General features: G+C 40.4%; 1 protein-coding gene across 4 annotated transcripts in view; it reads left to right on the top strand.

Moving 5' to 3' along the window:
* LOC141926403 (BEN domain-containing protein 5) overlaps window positions 1-27,965 on the top strand; it is a 971,122-nt gene that overhangs the window by 555,863 nt on the left and 387,294 nt on the right. The window contains exon 1 of one of the 4 annotated variants that reach the window (XM_074832079.1): window positions 22,763-23,192. The exons of 1 other annotated variant lie outside the window; for it this stretch is intronic. In XM_074832079.1, the coding sequence (XP_074688180.1) occupies window positions 22,976-23,192 (217 nt within the window). In that variant the 5' untranslated portion in view covers window positions 22,763-22,975. Of the gene's footprint in view, window positions 1-22,762; window positions 23,193-27,965 lie in introns of those variants that run through there. 2 more of the 4 variants (XM_074832078.1, XM_074832080.1) reach the window with 2 other exon arrangements.

Raw genomic sequence — 27,965 nt, forward strand, 5'->3', positions numbered from 1 at the left:
TTTGGTCCCCTTGTCACCCAGAAATGTATCATGTATGAATGAAATGATCAAATCTGAAAATGTGATTCCACTTGCCACACCACAGAATGGTCTCCTGCAGAGATGGAACAAGTTACCTATTGAAAATGTTATGGATAACACACATGCTCTGCCAGTTTAGTTGGTGCTAAATGAACATTTGCTTTCTTCTTGATGGAAGTTAAGATCTTATAACCCACCCAGCTCCCACTGAGGTGAGTGGAAACAGGAATAGATCCTACATGGGAATAATAAATAAAGATACACAATCTCAGAGAACTTGATGATGATTAAATCTCCAAGCAGAAGAGGTTAAACTTCACTCACTCTGAGTTTTTAAAAATGTTTGTCTCCATCATCTATTTCTGAGGACTAATCCTGACATACTTTCTTGGAAAAGTATTTTTAAGAAGTTATTTGCATGAAGAGTGTGTGGGTAGGGTTTCATGCTCAGCTTAAGGGCAGGCAAGAAGTTGATTGACAGATGTGCAGGAAGGCCAGGAAGGCAGTTGACCTCCTGGATAACAGCAGCATATAGGGTACTGTTGCTGAGAGTCAAACATCCTAGTTTGATTTTGATGTCAAGAAACTTCATTCAGAAGTCAGATGTTACCTAATAACCAGATGAGACTTTTTATTTTAATGGAAGTGTGAGAGTAAAAGCTAGGAGGAGACAGAACGTTGATTTTTGAAGGCTTTGTGGCACTTGAGATGGACAGTTGCTTTCATGGTAGTTACTAGGAGAGATAGAAGGGAAAATTTTATTGAAACTTACTAACATCTATTCCTCTGAGGAACAGAGAAAGGCTAAGGGAAAATGAGAAAATAAGTACCAGCGTCTGGAGGAAACTGTATAAAAGACAAAGCAAACGCATAGGGGAAGAGGAGTTATAGTAGATGAAACAAAAGTTGACTTGATGAAGTTGAGACAAAACATGGAATTATGTTAAGTTTAAAATTATTTTTGATGATATAAAACCTGTATGTTTCAGTTTTTGAAAACAAAATCTGATATTATTGTTCTCAGGACTCCTCAACGTTTTGATTTTTTTTTTCTTTTTTTTTCTTATTTGTTTGTTCTGACTTGGTAATAAAATACTTGCAATGGCAACATTTCAAATCCTGGATGGTATCCAGCTGTTGCTGCTTGTATTGTACTGTAGGTCCCACAGAAGGACTACATTGCTCTTCCAACAAATTACAGTGTGTTTTTTCTGAACAAAACTTCCCTCTCCTGGCTTTATTAGTGAGTCAGGACTTTTACCCTAAGTGACTGGCTATTCTGTATATACCCAGCAGAACTCTGTATTGCTTGTGATGAGGGTGACTGCTCTGAAGAAGGCTAGTGCGAGGGATAACAATCTCTGAGAGCGCGCTTGGTGCTCCCAGTGAAACATACACTGGGAAATATCACTGAATGCACTAGTTTTATATATTTAGGTTCATTTTCTGTTCTTACTTATGCCTTCATATCTCTTATTTTCAGGTCATTTAAATAAGAGACATGTGGTGGGACTCTATCATTTAAGCAAAATTGGTATTCTGCCATCCATGAAATTGCATGGACACCTTCAACTTATCCCAAAGTGCAAATTATGTGTATTTCTCTCCTTTAAAAAGTCAATGTGAATAAATGCTTAAAAATATGGGTCACAAAAAACATTAAAAAGGATCTTCTTTTTTTCCCTCCAGGGTTCATTTTGTTATTTCCAGCTTTCCTCTCCCTCCTTCACAGCAAATATATTGAGTTGGATTGTTGACTAAATAACAGGACTATTTGACACACCTGCCATCAACTTATTGTTTCAGTCCAGGTGCTTATTATATTCCTTCTATTTACTCGTGCTGGAGAAGTTTCTTTCATATAAACTACATCTGTACCTCCCAGCCTGTCCACAGGAGCAAGCCCAGGAAGACGGCTTGATGCGTTCCTAGCCTTTGACTGGTGTGACCACATTGCTACGTAGTCTTTGCCTGTAAACACCAGCAGTGTCCAAAGGAGCCCATTTAACCTCTCTGCCTGATGGTTAGATGACAATATTCTCCCACACCGCAGGATGTGTGTGGCTGTGCAGCACAGGGCTGTATTTGGGTTTGCTGCAGGCAAAATACAGGAGGAAACATCTCACTATCATACTTCTGGTCTCCCATAAAATGCCAGGTGCCTGGGTTCAAATGCACTCAGGAATATACAGTGTAATTCTGAGGTTTTGCAGGACCAGAAAAGTGTGGCCGTTTACTGTAAATTACTCCCTTCATGTTAGCACCCTTATGTTATCATCTAACCAGTGATCGTGGCGCAGAGTCTTTGATAGACACCCCAGGAGATTCCTGGAGTTGTCATCCAGTCCAACACCCAACCCAAGCCAGGGAAACCTGTGCCATGCTTGAGGGATGTTTCTCTAACCTTGAGGGACAGAGGTTGCCTGTTCTTCGTAGCAAGTAGCCATGGTATCTTGCAGTCTCAGGTCAGAGTGGTCTACTGATGTCTAAACTAAATTGACCTTGCTGAAATAAGAAGTCCATTGCTTCTGCCCTCTCCACTACAAAGAATAAATCATTCCTTTCCCTTTTTTATTGCAACAGATTTTTAAACATCTGAAGTTTGCTTTTCTTGAGACCGTACAATCTCACTCCTTCCAGCCATTCACTGTGTGTCACCTCTGTAAACTTCCTTGCTCTCTCCTGGACTCCCTGCAGAATGCTTTCTTCACTACTCCAACTAAGGCATTACAAATGCTGAACAAAGTGAGCAGATGAAATCGCACGTTTAATATTTGCCTTATTTGTAAAGTTTGATGCTGTTGACTTGTGTTGAGGTTCTGATTTAAAATATGCCACAGTCTTTCTTACAAAATGTCTCTCTCAAGTTGTCTTCTAGCCTGTATTTGTTCAGTTAGTTATTCCTTATGTATAACCTTGTCCTTATTGATCTGTCACCATTTTTTCATCAGGCTCTTTCTCCAATTTGTCATGCTCATTCTGAATTTTAATCCTGTCCTACAATATTTTTGTGGTCTTTTCAGCTTGATACCAATGACAGAGTCCCTGAAAATGATGAAGGGGGAGGAACAGGATACTCAGTCTGGATAACTTATTTCCTAATTCTGTCATTTATTATGAATTGTTTGGTCTCTATGAAATGCTGTTAGTAAGCTGATGTACATAGTATCAGTAAGATATATGTATAGCTATTATATCCTAAGGTACATTGTTTATGAAATATTGAACTGTTATGAAAAATTATGAAACATTGAAGCTGAAGGTGACAAACAATGGCAGAATACCAGTATGGATAGATATTTTGGGTTCAGCAATCTGAACAATCCAAGTTATACCGGCTGTTTGCAAGCCTGGAGTGCAGATAGAGCAGTTAAAGCCTACAGAGAGGTTAGTCCTCAACTTCAAATTTACATTACTATTTCAAAGATGGTGAACATTTGCAATTTAATCTGGAGTAACAGCATCTTGGCTTCTCAAGATAAGAAGATAGTGATTCAATTAGTTATTGTGTGTGCCTACACTTAGAAATACTAGCCTAGCTTTTAATGATGTAACACCTTCCTCCACTTCTTCATGTAAGGTGACTTGCAGACTTGCTTCTGCCTGCAGAGTTAGGATGTAAAATGGGATCTTTTTATAATCCCACAAGGCAGGACCTGCTTGGTCTGTGCCATCTAGGAAAGCTTGATTTGCTCTTCTGGGCCTGCTCCAGGTCTTGAAGATGGTACAAGTTGGATTAGATTTTAACAAGGTAGAATAAGATGAATACATAACAAGACCTGATCCCATCCTTATGTCGTTTGAACATGCTGTAGTTTTTCCAAGCCTGCTTGCTTCACCTGCTTTTCAAACTGCTGCTCACATACTGTTGACTAAAAATGGATGAGGAAAAATACATTTTCTTACTGGTTGTGCCTGAATTTATGACTATTGAGCCTCCAACTTTCAGTTATGATCTGTCTCATATATGTAATAACACATTTTCTGCAGGTGATGAGGTTTCTGTAACTTGTGATGAACTGCAGGCAGCAGTTTGGTTTATTCTGTAATGCTTCTTTGTATGTACCTGAAAATGGGTCATTTTTCTCCTGCAAGAATCACAACAGGTATCTCTGCAGGGGGACAGTCAGCAGCTGAACTGCATAGGGAAGGAGAAATGCTACCATTAGGTTTACTCCGATTAAACTACTGCTGTAGCTGGAACAAAACTACCCAGATGCAGGCTCTAAGCTTTCCAGCTGAAAATTGTTCACTGGAATAAATAAAAAAGATGATGATGAAGATTGTCTCTTTAACACATATAGTGGGGGGGGGAATGGAAATTTGTCAGTTGTGGGTTCTGGTTTGGGGACTGCAGAGATTGTTTCCTCGCGTGACATTTATAACAAGAAGTGTCAGACTCCATCCTGTATGTATCAAACTAGTGTGGCATTGTATATTAATCCTGATGGAAAAGGATTATGTGATTTTCACAGGCACTGAGATAGATTATCCTTTTTGGCCTGGCTGGAGGGTAGTGAGAGTCTCTTTCCGCAGATGCTGGCAGGGAGCAGAGTGCTCCTGGGAGAGCAGTACCAGAATAACCAAGCATGAACAGCAGCTCTGATTTGAACTTTCTTTTCGCTTTCCATTCATTTCTGTTGTTTGAATGTGCTGCCTTTGAGGACTTGTGTCTTTGAGCAGGGGCAGTGGCATGGATTGCAATGGTATGGGCTTTGAGAAATCTGTCTGTTAACAAGCTCTTTGAAACTCTGGGTAAAAATACCTGAAGGAACTTCTGGGATAACATCACATTTAAAAAGTCATTTCTCCTTGTTCCTAGCTGCCCACTCTAACATTGAAGTTTTTGCCCAATATTTTGATAAATAATATTTTGTCCTTAGGTCTGGACACAACTGATAATTTTGAAGTTTTGCAGTATCATGTTAAGCCCTAGTATCTCTGCTGGCTTTCACACTGGATAATAAGGAACCAGTCATGGTTTTACTGGTTCAGTACTCACTTTTCACCTCCAACTATCCTAGGGACTGCGTCCCATCCTCTCATTGCCTCTAAGTTGCCTCCCTGAACTTTCCTGGTCTGTCCCACAGAAAATGCTGCTTCCAGGATGGTAAAGAAATGGCTGCTCTTGCTTGCAAGGAAAAATCAAGTTGCTGCTGGTATAAGCTATTGTGGCACCATTGCTTCAGGGGCTGAGGGGTCTTGATCACCTGCATGAAAGATGTTTGCTGTATGAGAGCTGTTCCTCATCTTCTCCGGGGAGAAGCACTGGTTTGGGTAAGAGGTTCAAGGGTTGGATCCTGCCCAATGCTCACCAGCTGCACCATGCTGTAGCGGAGTAATGACATGGGCCAGATCTGCATGGGGTAAAGTGGTGTTGCTTCAGCCACTTCCTGGGGTATCAGTTTACAATAACTGAAATATAAGTATGTTGGGGTTTGGGTTTTGGTTTTATTTTGTTTTGTTTTAAATGACAATAAAAACTTCAATTGTACAAAAAAACCTGCTGGGGAACTAACTAAATCCATAGGTTTGCACTGGGACACTGAAGCCTGGGACCCCTTGCTGAAGTGCATATAATTTACATCACTTTTTTTCTTCTTTGGTGTTTATAGACTCAAACATTAAAAAAATACATGAGCAAATATGGAAGTTCAAAAATACGTATTTTAAACTCTCTTATATTTGCCTTCTGACTTCTGAGAAATTTAATACAGAGAATATTTTCTCAGACCTTCCAGAAAGCAACTTACTCTTTCCTAAAGTAGGTAAGATCAGTTTCTCCACAGAAATGGACATTTTTTCCTGGTGTCTTAGCAGGAACCTCACAGACTGGACACCTAGATTTTAGACAGCCAAAGTAAAGAGAAATGAGAAAAAAAAAATCCCTCTCTCCCTGGTGTGAAAGCAGGAATGTTTGCACACTATGTCAGTAGCTTCTGCTCGTTAGACCTGCAAACTGCCCAGTGAAAAATGATCTGAAAATAAATGTGCAGCGAGTAATTTTTTTTCCTTCCCTGAGTTATACCTTTAATTAATCTCCATCAGTTTACAAAATCCATTTTTACTCAGAGTTAAAAAGCATGGACTTTGACAAATAAATCTAGTAGCATGTGTATAGTGTTTGTGATTGTTGCTGCTTAAGACCTGTCAGCTACTCAAATGTATCATTACTAATTGCCCACATTTCAACAAATCAAAACACTATAGTTTTATGTTAAGGAGGGAGTTGAGCCCTTAAATTACTGTATTAGCTTAAACTGCTTTAGTGCAGTACATGGAGGCATTTCAGTTTAAATTCAAAAGTAATAATTCAAAAAGATGTCAATAATTGAAGACAGCATACACAGGCTTATTTATTTTAATCCAGTTAGTCTTGTTCGTTTGATTTGCTTTGTTTTTATTTTTTCCCTGTATCCCTCATGGACCTAAGAGACCAGTATGTAAGCAGTGGGTGAAGGTCACCAAAAAAATTAGCCTATTTACTTCAATGAAACCCAGGCTCAACTCAGGATATCGCATGCAAGTTACAAACAAATCCAAAATCCAACCCAATGATAGAACTGTAAACCAAACTATGTATTTTGTTGCAAGAAGTGCAACCATTCCACCTCTCTGGAGTAGTGCTTTATATTTCACAATATAAACTTGCTGTGAGCTCTCCACATTTGTTGCCTACTTGCATTTTGACTTATTGCCATTCCTGGGTTTGTACCCATCGTCCCCATGTTTATGCAAGTTAGTGTTGCTGCAAAGAAATGAACGGTAAAAAACCTTTAGCTTGCATAGTTGCAACTATCTTGAATCCACTTAAGATCTCATTTAATTCCTTCCTTTTTCATTTAGTTTATTCTTTAGAAATTTTTGAACACAAATCTACATTTCTTCTCTTATTAGTGACAACTTTGTAACTTCAGGATGCATTTTGCAGTAATTGAAAAATATTTTTCTCTCTTCTTTGTTTTTACATCTTTGGTAGCCATACTTCTGTTTGGTGTTTCATTTAAAAATTGCTGTGCATAGACTCTGTGACCCCAAAACCCCGTACCTGTCAGTAATGTCTTAATGGACTTTAAAAAAAAAAAAAAAATCACTTTGGGAAATATAAGATTTTCAGAATAAGGTAGCTAATATTTGCATAGCATGTGATTGAAAGTATATCTTTAATGCTCAACAGGTAGTAATTTATTCTGGAAAACTAGGGTAAAAGCAGCTGAATGTGGTGTCGTGCTGTTGCGAAGGCTCTCGTTTACACTGGGCATACCAAGAGCCTTAACACAGACCTTAGAATAGTCAGCAGCCCCTTTCTCAGTTACACTGTGCTGTAAAAATAGTCACCCAGACTAGCAACCAGAAATTTGACCTTACAATGCTCTACACTAAAGCTAATCATTGTTACTATAATCTTGCTTTCTTGCTTTACTCTGCCCCCGGATCATTGCATGATATTGGTGAATTTTAGGGAGATTTTTATTGTGTGTGCAAGAATATGAGTCTGATAACACTCAGAGACTGTAGCAAGAAATCTCCCTAAACTCAAGTCTTTACTAATACAAGGGCATAGGTGGAGAGAAAATTGCTTTGTTTTGGGTGGGGATGGAAAGAGATTGATTTTAACATTGTGGATGTTTATAATTGGAAATTATTTTTTAATGTATCTTAGAATTCTTACTGGTCCATGAAATAGAATAGATATAATGTAAATAAAAGGTAATAAATATTCAGGCCATGCTATTGCTGAATGACAGTTGATGCTTTCAGTGGATTTTATGTATCCATCAGTGATAACCCGGAAATAATTTATTACAGCGTGCCTTCTGAAACTATGAAATTTTGTTAAGTAACATTCAATTAATGAAATAGCACACCTTAGGCAAAATACCTACAACATGTGCCACTCATCACTCCCAAAGACTAAAATCAGTCTCTAAAATTGAGACAAGTGAAAGGCAGTTACAAGTTGTACCAAGGAACAACGTATTCCATTCAATTCAAGGGCATTTCATCTCGGGGTGCTGACTACATAAGCTACTTAAATACAGTATTTGTAAGATTGCTTCATTGCATGACTTACACTGCGTACTCACTTGCCAAAATAGACACACAGATCGGAAACTAGCCTAGCAGACTGTCTTTTCTGTAATCAAGGAGTTTTATGAGACTCTTTCATGGACATTATCTTCTGTATCCTGGCTTGGGATCAACAGTGCAATGGGGTGGCTAAGAATCACTTCTCCTGCTGCTCACAACTAAACCTCTTGCTCTTTGAATCCTTTTATTGCTTCCCCGTATTTTCTATATTAGCACTGAGTCTTCTGTCCCCGTTAAGTCTCATGTAATTCAAATCTTGTCTTTGGTACATCTCTGCTATTATCTCCTGTATCCCTTCTACTTCATATGCTCCCATCTCAACTTCCATCATCATCATGTAACTACCGGATGCCTTCCTGATACAGCTTTCCAAATTCTGTTTTCCTTCTTTATTTCTGAGGGGAACCACTACCTGTTCTTGCACTTCTTACCTGCATCATCTCTCAGCCAGCCTGCTGTCCTGGGCTGTTTCTCAAGTCTGAAAGCATCAACTCTCTAAATCTCAGCCTGCAAAAGCATAGTCGGATAGAAACTGTTGTGGCCTGAATATCTTTGTTAGTCATATACGAGAATCAGAACTTACTGTCCCAGCCATGTGAGTTGCTGGTAGCTTCAGTGGGCTTACTCATGACAGCAAATGCAACATTCAATAGTAGGCATTTGCAGGATCATCCTCTATGATTGTAATCCCTTTTAGATAGGGAATGTGTCAGCATTTTATAATGGGATGTAAAGATGCATGTGGCCCATACAAAGTCTCTGTAATTAATGTTGCTCCATCAGTTGATTACAGGACTTTATAGATTGTGCTATCATGATACAACAGGCTGTTTGAGTTTCGTATTTATGAAGAAAGGATAGGAAGAAAAAAGGGGGAAAGTTGTGTCAAATGCTTCTTGATGTGGTAGCTCTTTCTGTGACTATAATGTCTATCTGTTTAGAAATACCCTTGACAATACAGAGGTGTCCCCATGGTTTCTTTCCCAAATTCTACCTGCTGCTTGTGCCTCAGACTTTTATCTCCCCCAGTGTGTGTTTATGATATTTTGGATTTATAAGCATAGAGAACCTTTGCCTGTAAATTCCACCAAGTGTTGCTCTATGAACTTTGTGTGAGCATCAAATTGTTGAACTGTTTGACAGTTTGAAAGAAACAGACAACGAAGCTCAAAGGACAATAATTCTCCCTTACGCAATCTAGAAAACAATACTATAAAATATTACATCAGCTGCTGGCAGCTGTAGGTTTGCCTGCTTGCTAATTTACTATCGCAAGTGTTCCAGAACCCTTTGTAATCCAGCCATTGCTATTTATATTCGTAATGATTTATTTAAGGACTCTGTACACGTCAGCAAAAAGTCACCAAAAAAAAAGCAAAATGAAGATTAGTTGGCTGAAAATGCATAGAATAGAGAAGAATAACCCAACAATGGAGTTGAGATAAAGTTTATACACAGTAAATAACTAAAAAAAAAAAAAAAAGAGCGTGAGAATAGCTTTATTTTCAACTCAGCATATAGGAGCCAGAGCCTCTGATTTTGGCACTAGGCAGTTTCCATCAGAGACTATTAAGAGCAGGGAAACAGGTGTCTGGTGGCCAGCAAAGGAAATGAGAAGCTGTGACACCTGAATTGAGATCACAGACCTGCTCCTGCCTTTGTGTCTGGAGAGAAGGTATTAACCGCTTGATATCTCAGTTCCTCTGCTGGCTGTAGTGGCACCCAACTCTCAGCTGTTAAAACTTTTTGCTTATTTATAAGATTTTTTTTCTACAGACAACTGTAATGATGTTCTGTGGAAAATGCTAAGTTAAGAAAAAATGATGCAGGATTGTGTAGTGAAGCGCAACACTTTTTAGCATTGAGTCTCTAGGTCATTCTGAAGCAGGGATTTGAGTGGTGTCCCTTAGGATTTGCTGTTATACATGCTGAAACGATCAATCAAGGATAAAAAATGGACTGTTCTCATCTCATAGATCATTTCACAGTGAAACAGTTAAACTCCTGGCTGCTTTCTGAAAAACACAGATCTGCATTAATAAGGTGACCTTATCAGAGCCACCCCTGGGGGGAAGGGAGGGAGAAAAAAGGTTGTGGAAAGAAAGTGAATCCTATTGTTAATCTTTTTTCAGGGAGACTTGGATTCCTGAATGCAAATTACTTTGTATTTAAATTGTGTGAAAGCACAAAAGGTTCGTGTCTACAATTGACAGTTATTTCATTAGCTGACTCATGGAGCCTTGCAAATGGTTTCTAGTGTTAACTTTCCTTGCATTTGTTTTCTTTGTTCTTAGCAGATCTTGTAACAGTGATCATTTTGATTAATGTATTCAATGCTCTGTTTTACTCCCGATTCATCTTTTTTGCAGCAGTCAGCATTCCGGCCTGGGTAAAGTGAGGCTACAGGGTGGCTTTAGTGTTTCTCCAGTAATGCCAATCTGAGGCTTCCAGCTGGAGATGAATAAAGCATGGAGGCCACTGTAATGATTTTGTAAGGTAGCAACCCCAAACACAGGTTAAAACAGACTTTCATCATCAGATGTAGGATTGGCTCAGCCATATCCCTCTGTGACAGCAGACGAGCACTGCTTGGCCCTGTGCTGTTAGAATATCAACTCTGTATCACTGAGAGCCTCTCAGGGCTAGGTATGCTGGCTTTGCGCCTCTGTTGAGATAGCTTTGTGGTTCGGGGTGGTTCACTACATTCCAAAACTAGAGTTTGTGTGCTTGCCTGTTTAAAAAAGCTACCATATTAATAGAGGTATTAATTCTGGGAAGAAGGAGAATGTGTAGGTTAAAGTTCACCCTTTTCTGCTTCAGGCACGCCAGTACTAGGTGACTGGTCTATGCTACATATTGAGGAACCAATAACCAGTTCAGGAGAGAATGGTTCTCCCTATCCCTAAATTGATGGGTGATCTCTTCTCTGGAGGTGCTGGCCCTCCATTGACCCAAAAGATGAGCTTCAACAAGCTGCTTAAGTTTTAGTATGTTGAAGTTTAGGTGGATCCTGTCAACCCCACCTACTGACCTACACTGAATGGCATCATCAAAGTTTACACATCAATGTAAAAAACTGTGTAAAAAAAAAAAAAAAAAAGTGAAAATTGCTTGATTAATTGCCACAGATACACACTGATAGGCAGGCAAGTTGCCAGAGGCCTGCAAGCTCTTAATATCCTTTCCCTCTTTTCTTTATTTCTTTTACTCAGCACTACATTTTTGTTCTTTTCAGAACTTTTTGGCATTTGTTGTTGCAATCAATCTGCCGTTCCCTGCTGACGCCTCTTATTGCATTGGTTTTTCAAAATCTTTCATCAGCGCCTCAAGCATTACATTGTTCTTCAATCTGCGTCAAGCTCCTAGTCCTAAAATACAAAGACCTTGGGGGCTGGGGCCTTAGTTTCTTCACAAGTCACTTGTCTCCATTACCCTCCCTGAGAGTCACAGCTTCAAGAATCTTATCATGGAAAGATCCCAGGACAAAATGCTTGAGATACAAAGGCAGAGCCTCAGCAATAAAATCAGAAAATGTTCAGGCCTAACCACCTCTCTAAAATATCACTTTGAAACTGTTGTTCATATGTAGGGGATGTGAACTCATCTGAAGCCTTGTGAATATTTTCAAGCTATTTTCCATTTTTATAGGAAATCCAACATACAAAAGGTTTTCTGAGAAATGTTTGTTTCTGAAAGTAGGAAACTTGTTTTTTTTCAGGTTCAAATCCTTGAATTTTTTTATTCTGATTTTACATGGTCAACTATAAAAAAAGGAGGGAAAGGTTTTGAGGGTGACTATAAGGGAGGCTCTGAGAGAAAGCAGTGGAAAGATTATTTTTTGCTTCACAAGTCTAAGTATTTTTCCCTGTTCTCTCTTCTGATTCACAACAACAAATACATAAGGACTTTTTCAGCCTTACTTACTTACTTTTGAGCAGTAGATGCTTAAATTTAAAAAGTGAAAGAGAAGAGCAAGGATAGAAGGCAATGAGTATCAGAGAAGTACAATAGTTGATGGACACTTGAAACTCAAGGGGAAGGGAATAACAGAATGACTCAAGCTATGTCAATGTAAAACGAAACAGTATTGTTCATTTTCTTTTAAACTGTATTTTGAAGATAAAAATCCATCAAACTGCTTTTTCACACAAAATTTTCATGAACCAAGAGTTTGGCACATAACTGGACAGCTCTTTCAGCTGCTCTGGAAAAATTACTCTGATCTCTTTGTCCAAGATAATAACACTGAAAGCATACAGATGTTCAGCATGCAAAATATTAAAGAGAGAAAAAAATACTTCTGCTTAATTTTTGCTTTAAATATTTTTATGCCAAATGGTAGACTTTCTGAACACTATCACAGAGAGCTGTTACTTGTGAACAACAATTTCAATATTTTTGGTTGAGTTTTAGCTTAATGTATGAATCCCACGTCCTTGCTGTCACAAAATCTCCATTTTACCACTTTTGCAATATTGCTGGCATATGTCTCCAGCTGTCTGTTGCTGACATAGAATTGCTTGTGATTATCTGATGCTGAGCTGTTCTGCTCTGTTTTTGTGTTTTTAATCTCTCCAACAATACCTGAACATGCTGTGCAGATCGTGATTATTGGGGCAGAATACAGTCCTCTTTGAAATTTACTGTCCCACACAGAACATTGGAAATTCTTATGATCTTTATATCCAGGTTGAATGTGAACTAGATTTCTTTCTGATTTTATAATGTAACATTGCAGACTGTTGACTTATTGACTATAACGTTAGCATTTTCCAGATTGGCAGACAAATTGCCTTGTAGGAGTGTCTACATGTATTTATACATCATCCAAAGGTTAAACTATAGAATATATTTTAATTGCCTAGAGATAACTCGGTAAATTATATCACTAGGACCAAAACTTCTAAACTTAAAAAATGAAAGTTCCACACCAAAACCCATGTTACTATCCAAGTAAATAAACCACTCGGCAATACCGATTACTGACAGTCTTCCACTGATGTTCCTTAAATAGCATCCCAAAGACATAGCTGCCATTTTAGAGGAATTTTTAAGACAAGAGGAAATTCTAATATTCTTCTTAGCCTTCCTAAGCATGGAGTTTATATTGATCTTGCTATTTCAGCGAGGACCGCAATTAAAAAAACCAAACCAAAGAAAATGAGGCTTTCAATATGTAAACATTTTTTTTCACTTCTAATTATCTTAAAATTTTAAGGTGTAAAAAAACAAAACCCCAAGCAAGCCAAAACATGTAACACACTGTCAGAGCAGCAAGTATGCTCACTGAGAATATGTTGTCAGAGGAAACATAACCTTGGAGCTGAGGTGTTTAAGAGTAAGTCTAATTATTAATTACATTTCTTACTTTCCACTTCAGGCAACACTTTTTTCTCTGGAATACAGACCCCTAAATAAATTAGTGAGGAATAACAAGTTTCCCGCAAATCAGCTGATTTACAGTAACTGCCCAGGCATGTGCTCTTACAATTGGTAAACATGAGTTAATTCAAAGTAGTTTGCTCTCAGTGGAAGAAATATGTTACCCTGCAATAGCTTGGTCACCTGCTGTCCTTGTACCTTTACAAGTGATCAGTAAGAAGTCAAGGGAGCATAATATATTGAGCCTGAGAAACACATGTATTCCCTTCCTGGGGGGGTTTGACTTGAGGAAATTATGTGTGTCTAGATGAAGGAAAGAATTTTAACAACTGGAGACACAGAGTGGGGGTCTGAAGCCCTTCAGCCAGATGGGGGAACCAAAGCCAGGCATCTCATTTGCCAGGCAAGGGCCCCAGCGAGGAGGTTATTGATAAAAGATGGGAGATATCTCTGTGGTGTCCTCCTGGTCTTTCTGGATGATTTTGAAGGAAATCTCTCTCGGCCTGTCTGAAAGGAGGTTTACATATGCCTACCTTCAGGTGAGAATTTCAGGCTGTTAAAGTAAGAAGATGGAGGTATCCTCTTTCAGTCTTTGCTCCAGAGGATTGGAGTTACAATGCTCTGTGCTCCACGGTTTCTACGGATGGGATTTTGGCAGCTTCCACACTGAGCACAGATGGTATTTGAGATCTTGTTCTGAGACAGCCCTGCAGGGTAAGCAATAACTCTGTGGGATTTCTTGGATTGTAAATCTGCATGCAGGTATCTGAGGTCCACTGGAGTCCTTTCTAGATCCAACCTCTCTTTGAGTCCATTTCACAACATGAGGTGTGAGCAAGAATGGTTACTGTCCTTGTTTTTGATTAACAGATTTTTTAAAAATAATACTGTGATACTTGTCAGGAGTGATTTCAATGAGTTTTGGAGAGACCACAGAAAATCGAAATATTTGTGTCATGCATGGTGTGTAAAATCAGTGAAAAGTCTCTGTGGGCAGTAGCTGATCACAAAGGTATATATAGAAGCCTCAGTATAATGAAATTGCTCTCTCCCCTTTTTGTTAAATTATAATTGGTGTCCTTGTTAGTAATCACACTATGGGATTAAAGACTGCCTTGCCCTTGGAGACTGACTATGCCTTTCATTGTATAGTCCCTCCAGGTCAGAGGCAAGGCAGATAATGGTCTCTACTGAACTGTCCTTACTTGTTAAGAAATGTCAATTCATCACTTTTCATAGGTAAAAATTTATCTAAACCATTATTAGCTTACTTCCCAACCAGTTACCTATTTAGAGCAGTATCTTGAGCTACTGCCCTTTGCTGCTTCTGTTTTAGACCTTAAACAAAATTCAGCCTTCCTTTGCTCTGTGCTCTTGTGTTTTTGGATAAAAACTGTAGTTATCTTTTATATATGTGTTCGCTAAATAGTGTGATGTATTCTCAGTAGTGCCACCTTTTGCTTGTAATATAATCCCAGTTGTCTCCGCACCGATCTTATCTTTTCTACTTTATTACCTCTTATACGTACTGGTAAATAAAAAGGGAGCGAACTTAGAAAATATAGGCCATTTGGAAGAAAGTCTGTGTGTATCATATCAGAGAATTTGAAAGATTATGCAAATATCTACAGCTCCCAAAGAGTCAATCTATACACCAAGATTAAATTTAGGGATGGACACAAGCCCTGTTTACTCTCACTGTTCTGGAAAGACTGTTTTTGCAATATTTTCTGTCCTCAGAATAGTAAAACTAGTTACGATGAATTCAACAAAGTCTGTATGCTGCAGTGCCCCAGACAGTTTCTTATTTTCATTGACATTATTTTTTCATCAGTTTGGACTGTGTAGTATCTGCAGACGGTGTATGTTCAAAATATTGGATTGCTGTGTTTTTGCATACAAACCTTATAAAGGAGAAGAAATACCAGACTGTGTGTACAAGCATCAAAATTTGATTATATGCAGGATCTAATCTTAATATCACACCATCCTCACTGAAAAGCATTGCAAGAATGTTCCAATTCATATTCTGAATGGTGTGTTTCTCTGCAGTCATCTTGCAGAATTCTTATTCCTACCAGGAGAATATCAGTATATTGAGCTGAATAAAAATGTATACATTAAATTGCTTATTCAAATGTCCAGCTTTGATGTTTGTAGAGAATTTAAGCAGGAGGCAATATAACCTGAGCTTTGTTTTATTGATACAAGAGGCTAATGTGAGTTAAAAAACAGGAAAGAATGAGAAGTTGTATAGTACACTGGAAATGTGAAAAAAATGCAGATTTCGGTTATTAGCTTTCACAGCTGTATTTGCATAGAAATATACTAACGGCTGGATGACATTTCATGCATGAACTTGATAGAGCATCCTTAAATGTATTCATGTTAGAAGAGTACTTAAAGGGAACCTCGAACTCAAAAATTCCCGTCTTTGTTTAAAAAAACCAAAACTGTAGTTTCCCTAGGGTATTCTAGTACAAGATATTTCTTTATGAAACAAAGCTTCCTTTGTTATGAGGAATACTGTGACAGCCTATGAAAGGCCCTCCTTTCTGATCACACTTTGAAAAAGATCCTGATTCCCCTGAATGTCAAATATTATTGCACAATAGATGTTGCTCAGGCGTTTGTGGAAAATACTAGAAAAGCATGAAGCCCCTTGAGGTTTCAAACACTTCTTGGGTTATCAGTTTCCTATGCCATTTTCTATTTTGAGGGAACACCTTCCTCATAAGTGGGGCAAGGAGGAATGCCAGTTTTCTATACTGTGTGAGATAAGAGGAGTTAACTCTTCCTTGAAGAACTAGAAGAATTCCTGGTGGGGTCTATCAGCTATCCCATGGTATGAATTTTGGTGAGTTGGGTGACAACAACTCCCTCCAGTTAACAGTTGCTTGTTGTGTGTGGTTGGCTTTTTTAAAATTCACCTACAAGCACAGACCAGATGCAACTTCATTTGTAACTCATAAATTATAAAGATGTCTGGTTTTAGTAGGAGTGGAGAGGTTCTCAGAGTATAGAGAAGGTTTTTATATCAGTAAGCACTTGCAATTTCTGTTTCCAGTAGTTTCAGCATTCAGGTTGCCAACTCTAAAGAATTATGTTCTTTTAATTTAAATATGATTATTAACAAGAAAAAGCTGAGGAAGGCACTTTTCTGAAATATTCCAAGGGTTATTCCTGCTCTGTTACCTCCCATTCACCTTCCACAACAGGATTTTACGTGCTCATGTTAGTTGATGTTCTCAGAATAGCTGCTGGTCCATCTCTGATTGTGACTTTCATTAGAAGTAGAAAAGTCTATCTTTTCTTCTGAATTGGTGAGATGTGAGCACTAATTCCTGGGAATATTTTCTAAAAACTCACTTTATACTGAAATATAGCCAGTCCTGAAAGGGATTAGAAGGAGTATGACAAGAGTATGAATTAAAAAGCACTGGGGTGTGAAAGCATTTCTCTTTAAGCAGTTTTGACTCTGTCCTTACTTATACAATCCCATTTCTGCTGCTGCTGATTGTCAAGAACCTTCCAAAACAGCAAGAACCATCTCTAGATTCCTGTTCAGTCTCTCACTAAAATCAGGCTTCTGAACGAAAGTGGAAGTGTGAGTATGTGGAGGTACCATTCTGGAAAAAATGCAGTCAGTAGTAGTTGACCTCCTTTTCTTCTGTGCATATCCCATATTACTTGTGTGAACTTCTCAAGCAGAATATGTCTATATAGAAAAGGGCTGCAGGATCTTTTCTCTGTCAGTATAATTGCTGGTTCAAGAGAGATCAGTGCTGTACAGATGTGAGAACAGAAAATCGAAATGGAAATATTATGAAAAAGGGTCATTAATACCGTCTTACTCAGAAGCTCTGTCTAAAGCATAACATAATCACGGGCAGTGTCTAGAAATAGTATTTTACACTGAAGCCCAAAGGTTACAGAAAGACTTAGTCCTTGCCAAATTAAAGTCATTTTGTCATCTAAGGTACAGAAGGAATCAAATTCTTGCAGTGGTGTAAAATCTATGTATACGAAGCTACTTTTAAAGTCATATTAGTAAAATGTCTGTCAAAAACCAGGAAAAAGTCTGGTTTAAAAAAAGGAAAGGGAAAATCTCAAATAAAGTTTCCAGATAGAGTGAAAATACATATGCTGAAGCCATCAGTGGATGGTAGTAGCAGTAAAGATCATCTGGGCTGCAACAGCAATATTGTCTTCTTGAAGTTCTTAAAGACAGTGGCAGTGGTACCAAAAGGACATGTTTTAAAGGTGAGTCCATATACGAGTCAGCACAAAGAAAATGTCTTTCCTACTTTCCTCTCAGGCAAGAAGTTTATAGCATGGAAAACAGCATACTGCCTGAGTAGAGAAGATGGTATTTAGCAAGATTTTGAATGGTGTACAGCAGGGTGGGAGCAGAAAGTCATGACGATTTGAGAGTCATTTGCAGCTCCCAGACAATCCAGCCTCTGGCTCCTGCTGAGCAAAAGACTGGGTGAGAGTGGGGAGAATTACTGCTCACACCGAGGCAAGATAGCACTGACTGGCAGCGTCTCCTGATTCCTGTTGACTTTCTGTGGGCACGTTTAACCTGTAATTTGGAAAAGGAAAATACAGTCTGGCACACATTCTTGAAGGGTTGCCAGTCCCAGATCTATCCATTGCATAGCCTGCCAGAATGGGAAAGATAAGTATCTTGCAGACCAGTATCCACAGCAACAGACACTGGAATTTTATCTTTTCAATACATATAAAAACCCAAAGAAAATAATTACTTTTTCATTTTCCACTTTTATAATAGTAATAGTGACCTTTAGGTCAGGAATTTTCAGCAGTTAATGACTGTCTGGCTTTTTCTTCGGCCCTTGGTTTCTCCAGCCAGTCATTAACAGTGAGGAAAGTGCCTTCTCCAGTGGTCACTTTGGCTTAATCATTATGTTTTCATGCTACAGAATATACCAGCTGGGAAATAAGTGTCTCCTATGCGAATGGACCCATAAAGTGTTCCTTAGGTTTAATTTCTTTGAAAGAATATTCTGTTAGGACGTGAGAGTTTAATGTAAAAGATGATTGAGTATTATCTTCAGCCCAAAGAAAGGTTAGGTCACTCTCAGGAATTGGGACTAAATAGCTTTGCAGTGATGCCTTTCCTCTTCTGAGGATGGTTTAAGGCCATAGATTTCAAAAGATTAAATCTTAAGAATTTATCTTTGTAATCTAGGTTCCCATACTATTCTCTTGGTATTGGAATGCTTTGGAAATTTTATGTGGACACAAATATTTTCTCATCCATCTTCTAGGATCATACAGGAACTGGACCTCTTTTTTGTTTGTTTGATTTTTATATGTAATCATTGTGACGCTGACAGCAGAGTGCAGCAGCAGTGTCTTGACAGTTAAAAATTATTTAAAAGTCTAAAGGGGAACAACCCTGTGAAATGCCTGCCCTGCTCTGTTTGTCTAGCTAGTAGATTCCCCCCTTCCAACCACTCTCTCTATCTCAAAACACCTAGAAGCTGTATTTTGACTTTGTTCAGAGGAAGAATAATTTTCACCTGGAAATGACTAACTTACACTTTACTGTAAGATAAAAAATTAGACACTATGGAACAGAGGTATCTTGGGACCACCCTATTGATCATATTCTTGGTAAAAATTAACCAGATTGTGAGTAGATTGTATGCGTGTCCATACATAAACCTTTGAACAGTCTTCAGTTCTTGCGCATTGTTATTTGAGTTATTCTTTAAGCTTTATGACTTTAAATGCCATTGTTAAAATACAGTGCTACCTAAAAAAATTGTGACTATGACTTTCCTTCAGGGTATATTTGAGCTTGAAAACAATTGTGTAAGAAATGCACTACTTGGAGGATAAATAAATTCACAAGAAAACAACAGTTCTCTAAACTGCATATTGAATGTGTAGGGATTCCTAGAAGTAGTCCAGTGTGCTGTTATTGCTGAGTAGTCAGGTAGTAGTGAAGCACCTCCACTTGAATGGTAAAAGAAAATGGGTATTTCTTCATCAGTAGATTTAAAATCAATATGGTGTCCCTTGAGGGTTTGGTATTAAACATGGAAGTAATATGACTGATGAGCCTAATTTTAATGTTTAGCTGTGAAAGAGATTTAGCACCTGCGTAACTATTATTGGTACTATTAGCTTTTCATTTTGTATCTTTAAGTGTAAACACAGAGTGTACATCAAAACAGCAGGCATCAGCTTCTGTTTTAACACTTTTTTTTACTTTTCAAGAAAAATAGCAGCAGCAAAATATAGGTAGTGTTCCAGGAAACAGCCACTCAGGAGTCCCACAAGGGCTGGGACTGTGCTTTGTGGTTTCCTGACTCTCGGTGTGACACTTTTACTTTTTAAGCTGAGGCTTCATTTATTTTCTGAAAGTATGACAATCTACTTCTCAGCAGGGTTGTCTTGTTTCTAAAAGACTGGACTTGCTAGAGGATTTAAATCTGGTGAGGATCCAGTAATTCCCTTAACAATGAGTTTTAAAATCTACACCTTCAAAAAACAGTTCTACATCTTTAAACCTCAAGCTAGCCTCAGTGTTAAAAACAGCTGGCTAACCATTAGTAGAAATGAGAAAGGTCCAAAAGAAAGGAGTGACAATACTTGTGTTTCAGTCTGTGCTTAAATGGATCTTTTCCTCAGCTTCACAGCTAACCAGTGCCAGATTATTTATAGATTTTAAAGGCAGAAATTAACACTGTTCCTTGTAGGCAGAAGAGAAATGTATGGGATCATTACTAATTCTTTAGCATTATAATGCCTTCTGGCTCAACGTGTGTGCTAGGGACCAAGTGTAAACACGTATTTATCATCCTGACCCTTAATCTGTTCCCCAAAAGTCCTTCAGTGGAGAACTGTGAAACAGCCTTTCTAATGGATCTGAGACCTTTTTCTGCTGCCGATACAAAGATCTTTACAGCCTTTGCTGTAATTGAACCTTCAAATGTAAAATCTTGCAAATACCAGAGTGTTCCTTTTTCCCAAAAAACAATCCAAACAAAAAACCCCACTATTACACTAGTTGCCTTTGCATGAAGTCTGTCCGTTTTCTTTCACTGGGGCAAATTACCCAGGCCTCCTTGGTACCTGAAGAGATCTTTGACCTTCCAAGTCAACCCAATTTTTGAGTCCTTAGCTTCTCTTCATTTTCCCCGTTATTTCCAGTTCCTCCATTTTTTCTGTCTTCCTTTTTCTCAACAGCAGTCTTAGATGTTACTAATAGAATTCAGCTGTGGAGGAAATATAGTCCCAGTAAGAGTCAGTGTACCAAATCCCTCCCTAGCCACTGAAATTAGTGGGATACAGTTGTCCTTCACGTAATTTTAAGCGTCCACAGAGTAATTCCAGCTATCAGTCTGTCCTGTCGTCTTTCTGCAGCTCCCTCTACCTCCATTGTAACACAAGGTAGAGGAGCTAGGAGTTCTACAGCAGCTGTTATTGTTTGATCAGCAACACAATCTTTGCTGGAATTTCATTTCCCTTGCAGCCTAGCTACTAGAATACATTTGTCATCCATACTTTGTAGCAGACTTATATTTGCCTGTAATTACATACCAGTCTGGCAATACTTTATGTTAACAATAAAGTATTGCCATTTAAATCCCCAATCTTAAATGAAAGTATTTGCAAAACTCTGTAATTGCTAAAATAATAAAGCTGCCATTATTGTATGGGAAGTTTACAGCTTGTTACTGAAACATTTACATCGGTTTAACTATACCTGTATGCATTCCTTATGTTTTCATGTGTTGCTTAAGAGACAGACAGGCTTCTGCTGGGCATAACTGTAGGTTTCTGATACATTCAGAGAATGGCTGGGGTTGGAAGAGACCTCGGGAGGTCATCTTGTCCAGTCCCCTGCTCAAGCAGAGCCACCAGGAGCAGGTTGCCCAGGACCATGTCCAGATGGCTTTTGAGTTATCTCCAAGGATGGAAACTCCACAAGCTCTCTGGGCAACTTGTGCCAGTGCTCAATCAAAACTTTCCTTCAGGCTTTCCAGCTTGTGGTCTGTGCCCACGTACTAAGAAGTCTATAAAAGATAACTATAAAATACAAGTTCACTGTGGTTAAACTCAATGTAATGGGTACAGATACTACTGCAAACGCTTAGGGATATGCAAACCAGAAAAGAGAATATAATTTGGTTTCATTTTGTTTTTTGCAAACAAAACCAGTGATGCCCCTTTCTTGCTGTTTGTTACTCATTCTATTTTTTTTTTTTTTTGCCTTTAATTAATTCTCCATGTTATTGTTCTCTTCCCAAGACTGACTGAGTAAAGCAGACCTCAGCACTAGAAACATGAGTAAGCGTTTGCTGTGAACCGTAAGCAACATTGCCACATTTTTTCATACAGGAAGCTCAAAACAGCCATCCTCAGTATGTATGTGTCTCCAAAAGCTTGGCAGTTTGTCCTAAAAAGGGCACTGCCTCTAACCCTTGTTCTTACACACCTGCACGGAAGTTCCCAACCCTCGGTGCTGGTTTTGGGGGAGGACAGGGAAGGTTTGTGCTCTCCCAGCCATCACCAGGGGACACTAACGCTGAGTGCTGGTGGTTGTGCATTTTACCCTTCAGGTGAAAATTACAATCTTCATTACAACCTTCAGGTGAAAATGGATGTTGATTGTGTTGATATGTGGCAGGTGAGTGTGGGGTGTTTGACTATGAAGGATCTGGTCTCCTCATGCTGCCGTAGCCCCTCTGACCTCGTCTCTCTGCACTTGCTGGCGCTGCCTGGCCTAGGGGCAGACGTCCCCATGCGCCACCTCCCTAGCCCTGGGAGAGGACCCTTCTCTGGAACAGGTGTAAGGAGTTTTTAACTTGCAAAAAGAGTTTCCCGGTGCCTTCACTGTGGACGAGTTGGGCGATGGAGGCCGCAGGGCACCTCGCCAGGATCCTGTCAGCCCGCCAGGCCCAGCGATGCCACGACCGAGGCCGGGGGGCAGGAGCCGTCCCTCCGACCTGGCTGCCCGGCGAGTTACGAGCTGACACCCCGCCCGGCCGTACCCTCGAAAGCCTCTCAGCCGGAGGCACCTGCCCGCCCCACCGCCCTCCGCAGCGGGGGTGTGAGGCCGCGGCCGGGGAGCCGGGGCAGGCCCGGGCCTGCCGGGCGGCGAGCTGAGGCGAGCCCGCGCCCCGCCAAGGGGTCGGGACACGCCCGGGGCCGCCGGAAGGGGTGTTTCCGCATGGGCCCCGGGCGGGCCGAGGCGGGGGGGAGCCGGGCGGGGGCTGCTCCTCCCGCGGCCCGCCGGCCCCGGCCCCCACCCGCCCCTCGCCGCGCGGCAGCCCGGCTCGCGTCGCTCCGCGTTGGATTGCTCGTGCCTGCCCGGAGCTGGCGGCTGCCCGGCTGGCGGCGCGGCCAGGCGAGCTCAGCCGAGCGCAGAGGCGGATTTTGAGGAACAATAACAGAGCGGGGAGCGCGGGACCGGCGCGGCCGCCCCGCCCGCCGCCGCACCATGTACGCCTTTGTGCGGTTCCTGGAGGACAACGTCTGCTACGCGCTGCCCGTCTCCTGCGTGCAGGACTTCAGCCCCACGTCCCAGCTCGACTTCGACAACCAGAAGGTCTACACGGTGTACCGCAACCCCGAGGAGGCGGAGGACGACGACGAGAGCCCCGGGGAGTGGGGCGACCGCCTGCTGCTCCACAAGGCCCAGATCCTGGCGCTGGCAGGTGAGGGCGGGCCGGGCCGGGCCGCGGGGGAAGGAGGGGGGGGAGGCTGGGCCAGGGGAAGCCCCAAATGCCGCCCCCTCCCCGCTGAGGTGGGGGAGGGAGGGAAGGAGGGGGAGGGGAGGGGGCGGCATCGCGCCGACACATGCTCAGAGCCCGGGCGGCACATGGCGGGGGGGGGGGGGGGAGGACGGAGATAAGATGGGGGGGGGGGCACCTCCCACCCTCCCCATCCTCTCTCGCAGCACCGCGGGGCCTGGGCAGCCCCAGGCCCAGGTAGGGCTCGCTGGGGGGGTGCCCAGCCGGGCAGCGCCGCGCTCCCGTGTGAACTCTGAGGCGCGGTGCTCCTCCGGAACGGTTTCCGAAATAACCGTGAGCCCGTGGAAGTACCCGGCGTTACACAGCGGCGGGGGTGAAATCAGAAACTTAAAAAAAAAAAAAGTTAAGGCTTTCATACACAGTATATTTATAGTGCATGGAGTCATTTATATACCTTTGCAGTTTGGCAGCATGTTGCCAAATTAGAGAGGTACTGTTTTATATCCACTTTGTTAGTTTAAGTGACCTCACAAATTGGAAGGCAATAGTAGAACCAGACCTTTAGATACTATGCCTGTTAAGCTTGGTGTTGCTACATTTGGTTTGTTTCATGATTAACTTAGGAATGTCTCTCTAGCTAAGAGGGCCAATTAAAGTGTATATTAAGAAATAAACCTATATTTTGGCCATTTAAATGAATTCAGCCCTTGTGAGATAGTACTCCTGCTATGCGTGTCCCCAGATCAAGACTCTTTGGCAGTATGTTGCCTTGAAGACTTTCTGTAGTTTCCTCGCAGCCACAGAAAACACACTGCCATAGTCAGGGTTGACATAGAAAGGAAGTTTGATGTTGTTTGTAGCAAATTACTGGCTAGAGTGGACTTGCCCAGTAGGCTGTTGAAAGACAACAAGGACTATTTGAAATGTCAGTCTGGGTGACAAAGAGGAGATTGGGTTCTGATCCTGACTTTTCCCCTGGGGGAGAAACACTGGGTATGACTGTTTCCCCAAATATGGAATGGGCTTAAAAAACTCTGTTGTCTAGCATCGTTTTGAGAAGGCAGTGCCAAGTTCTGATCTCTAAACGGAGTAACTTGGTGTTGAAGTTGTATAAAACTATTCTTTTTAAATTTTATTTTTATTTTTGAAAATAGCAGTTCCTAAACTAGTTCAGCCTGGTGGGGGTCCATTTGGTTCCTGACTCGGACAGTGACTTTTACCATTATCCTGTTTCTCATAGTAGCCATAAACAGATGCCGGGAAAGAACAAGAAACAGGCAAACATGTATGTCATTGCTCTATAAAGCTTTTCCAATTTCTGAATATTTGCAACTCCAGGAGTTCAGGAGAACCAGTAAGATAGCCTACTAGAGGAGTGGATTCTCCCACTAAGTTTTTGTTGTCCTGTGCCAGTGTGTGTTTTGTCTGTCCCATCTGTAGCAGAAGAGAATTGGTATATGATGTATTTATTGAAGTTACCTGTCACATCCGTGGAAGACAGCAGTGTCTTGGACTCTTCCCAAAGGCATCCCAAGTTGGACTTCACCTTCCTCTTTCTCACTGGGGAACTGCAGCAGCAGCGCCCTTTCTGTTCCTCATGTTCATCCCAACATAACCGAAGTGTTTCAGAGAAATACTTAGTAATAGGCATTTTGCTCATATGTTGAGCCTATACCAGATTGCCTCAGTTTTCCATCAGAAAGTGCACCTACTTTCTCAGTTCCCTTGTTCCAGGCAGAGTCTGTATGTACCCAAGAGAAGTGTTCTTCTCTACAGTTTCCATTCTTTCATCTCTCTTGAACCAGAACAAACCAATATATGCTGTTTCCTCCAGAGAACAAGACTTGTTACCTGTATTAGTGATTTGCACTAATTGCTCCCCAGAGATTTTAATTTCTACAGAAAATTCTCCTGCTGAGCCAGGAACACAAAGAAACATATAGATATCTTTATTACATCTGTCACATCTCAATATAGTTGACTAGATCTGTAATTTACATGGTTGGAAGACTTTTCACCTGAACACCAAATGAGTCCTTACTTCTGTGCTTCTTTCCACCCTGCACCATGTAAAAATACCTTAATTGAATTCAACATATGTTGTATACAAAGGGTTACTTTTAAAGTTGTCACTTTCTCCCCACAGTTTTCATATTAGTGTTTGCTTTTATAATGGTTAAAAACCTTGGGGAGAAAAGTTGATCTTACATGAAGACATCTGAGCACAATTTTTGGTTTATAGTGACCAACTCTATTTTTACAGATTATGAGAATGTTTTATGGCAAACATTACAAGTCTGATGTTATGCAAACTGCTTATTTAGCTTAAAAAATAACTTTACAAGTCTGCAGTAATGTTTCGCATACTAGTATAGAACTTTTCATTCTAAAGGATTCCAGTCTACCTTAGTAGTGAGGTAAATAAGGTGTATAAAGTTCCTTTTATATGTAAAATATACAAAGTTGATTTTGAATTTTTTGAAGGAATCCTTACCTGCGTAAATATGTCCCATCAGTGACTTTAGAGTTTACTGCTTTGGTCCAAGGATTCCTCATTAGGAACAGGCTTCAGGATCAAAATCATGGTACAGATATTAAATTAAACGAACAATAAAAAAGAATGGGGGGGGAAATGTCTGTCTTTTTTTTTTTTTTTGAGCCTGCCTGCACAGTATTCTTTAACAGTTTGACTGGCACCCAATTTTCTTACAGTGATTTAACAAGGCTGCTCAAGTAAGCAAAGTTGTACCTATTTATATATTTTTTTCATGATCAAACTGTCCAGGCAGTGGGAGTTAATCATAGTCTGAGAAACAGATCCACTTGGTTTTTCTTTCTAGTTTCAATTCTTTGATTCTTTGTGGTGAGGTTGGATGGTTGGAAGCCTGTACACTTACTGTTGCTGCAGAGGAGAGAGCACTGCTGGAAAGGTGTCACAGATTTGAAAAAAAAAAAAGGAAGTGTGGTAGACATGCTCACAGCATCAAGTAATTGTGATAGACTTGGTATGTTGAAGAGGTAAATACTGTCTTCTTTTGAATACTTAAGTAAGAGATAATATCTAGTAGTATTACAGCAGAGTGATAGATGAACTCTGAGCAGCTGTACGCTTTTCTTGTGTCTGTGTGTGTATGGTTGGAAACTGCTGATAGTGGTATTACGTGTTCAGCTGGGAACCTTCAACTTTTGAAGAAGCTAGCCAAAGACATGGCTCAAACCAGAAAGGTTAACCCCCTAAGACAGTTGTAGATCTTTGAGCCATATTTAAAAAAATGTTTCGTGCCATGACAAGTTCAGCATTTGGTTAACAGGCAACTGATGTTATGTAGTAATAAAGGAATAATTTTGTTTACCTCTTGAATTGAAAATATAGCTCAGCAGTCTAGAGTTTCACTGTATAGCAGGTTTTTTTTGAGGTGGCATGTTAACTGGTCTATGTTATTGAGCATAGAAAAATAGTAGACAGCTTTTCAGGAAGAGTTTGAGTCTGCCTTTCTGATCATTCACACCCTTTCTTTTTGTTCTTTGCTGTCCTCCTCTCAAAATGCTGAAAAGCTGTTTTTCTAGTCCCTCTTCTTGAAATATGTGTGCCACTTGCAAATTTTTCACACTTGTCCAATATAGTCACTAGCAGAATTTTGTCTATAAGCGTATGCACCTTACAGGAGCTAGCATGGTCCTTAGATGACCCTAATGGAGCCCTTTCTTGCTTTGCTAAAGTGATGAGTGTTAGGCAGAATGAACTGAGGTTCAGGGACTTTTTAAAGTTCACTACTTCAGGCTATGTTTGTTAACAACTTAATAGTGATTATCTTGTGATTGGAGTCATTCTTTCCTGACTACAGTAAATAATTGTTCTCTCTAGCTGCTGCCCTCAACATTTCCCACCCACACGATGGTAACAAATATATCTTCATTGGATTCTCACAGTGATTCCTCTAGCTGCCACAGCAGATGTGTTAATACCTGTGTGCATCCATATTCTTTCTTGCCCCTTTATAAAATGCTATGCTCCATGTCTTATTAAAATAGGTTAGGCAGTTTTTAAAATCTTCAAAAGCTTGTACAGCTCATGGTGAGGTAATCTGCCGTGTATTTCAGAAAGATGCAAAATCTCTGTTCCCAGAACAATTTTAAATTAAAATGTTTCTTGGACTGAGTTTTGAGCTAGGTTGTTAAGAAGTTGAACCAGGCTTCTTCCCTATGGATATAGCTGATGGAGGAAAGACCCTTTGTCAAATGCTGGAAGAGGTCAAAATTTACAAGATGGGATCTTAGATTACATCATTACAGCTTGGGCAGTTGGAGTACGTAGAGCAGGTTGTAGCTGTGGGTGCTGTGTACCCATGCTCCATCCCATGTTCATACATACTCCGTGTGTCGCGTTTCCTTTCCCAGGGCAGTCTGTAGACTGAATGAACTATTGTGGTAGGGATAGCGTTTGCTAACTCTTTGTTCCTAGAAAGCTCTAGGTCTGTCCCCGTCATGATATGCAACTCATACGGTATGTGACAGGGACCTGGGGAGAAATGGCACCAGGAAAAAAAGCAAAACGCCTGCAACTGCTTCTTGGGTGATCTCAAGTGTTGCCCAGAGTAAAGAAGTGCCAGGAGGAGGCTGTAGGAAACCTTCCAGTAGTGATAGTGGTTCCTCACAGGCTCTTCTTAATTTGTTTGATCTTTTTTCCTGGGATAGCTCTTGAGTTTCTGTGGATGAGCTTGTGTATCACTGCCTTTG

The sequence above is a fragment of the Strix aluco genome, chromosome 8, assembly GCF_031877795.1.
Source record: "Strix aluco isolate bStrAlu1 chromosome 8, bStrAlu1.hap1, whole genome shotgun sequence".
In the NCBI taxonomy this organism is placed as follows: Eukaryota; Metazoa; Chordata; class Aves; order Strigiformes; family Strigidae; genus Strix; species Strix aluco.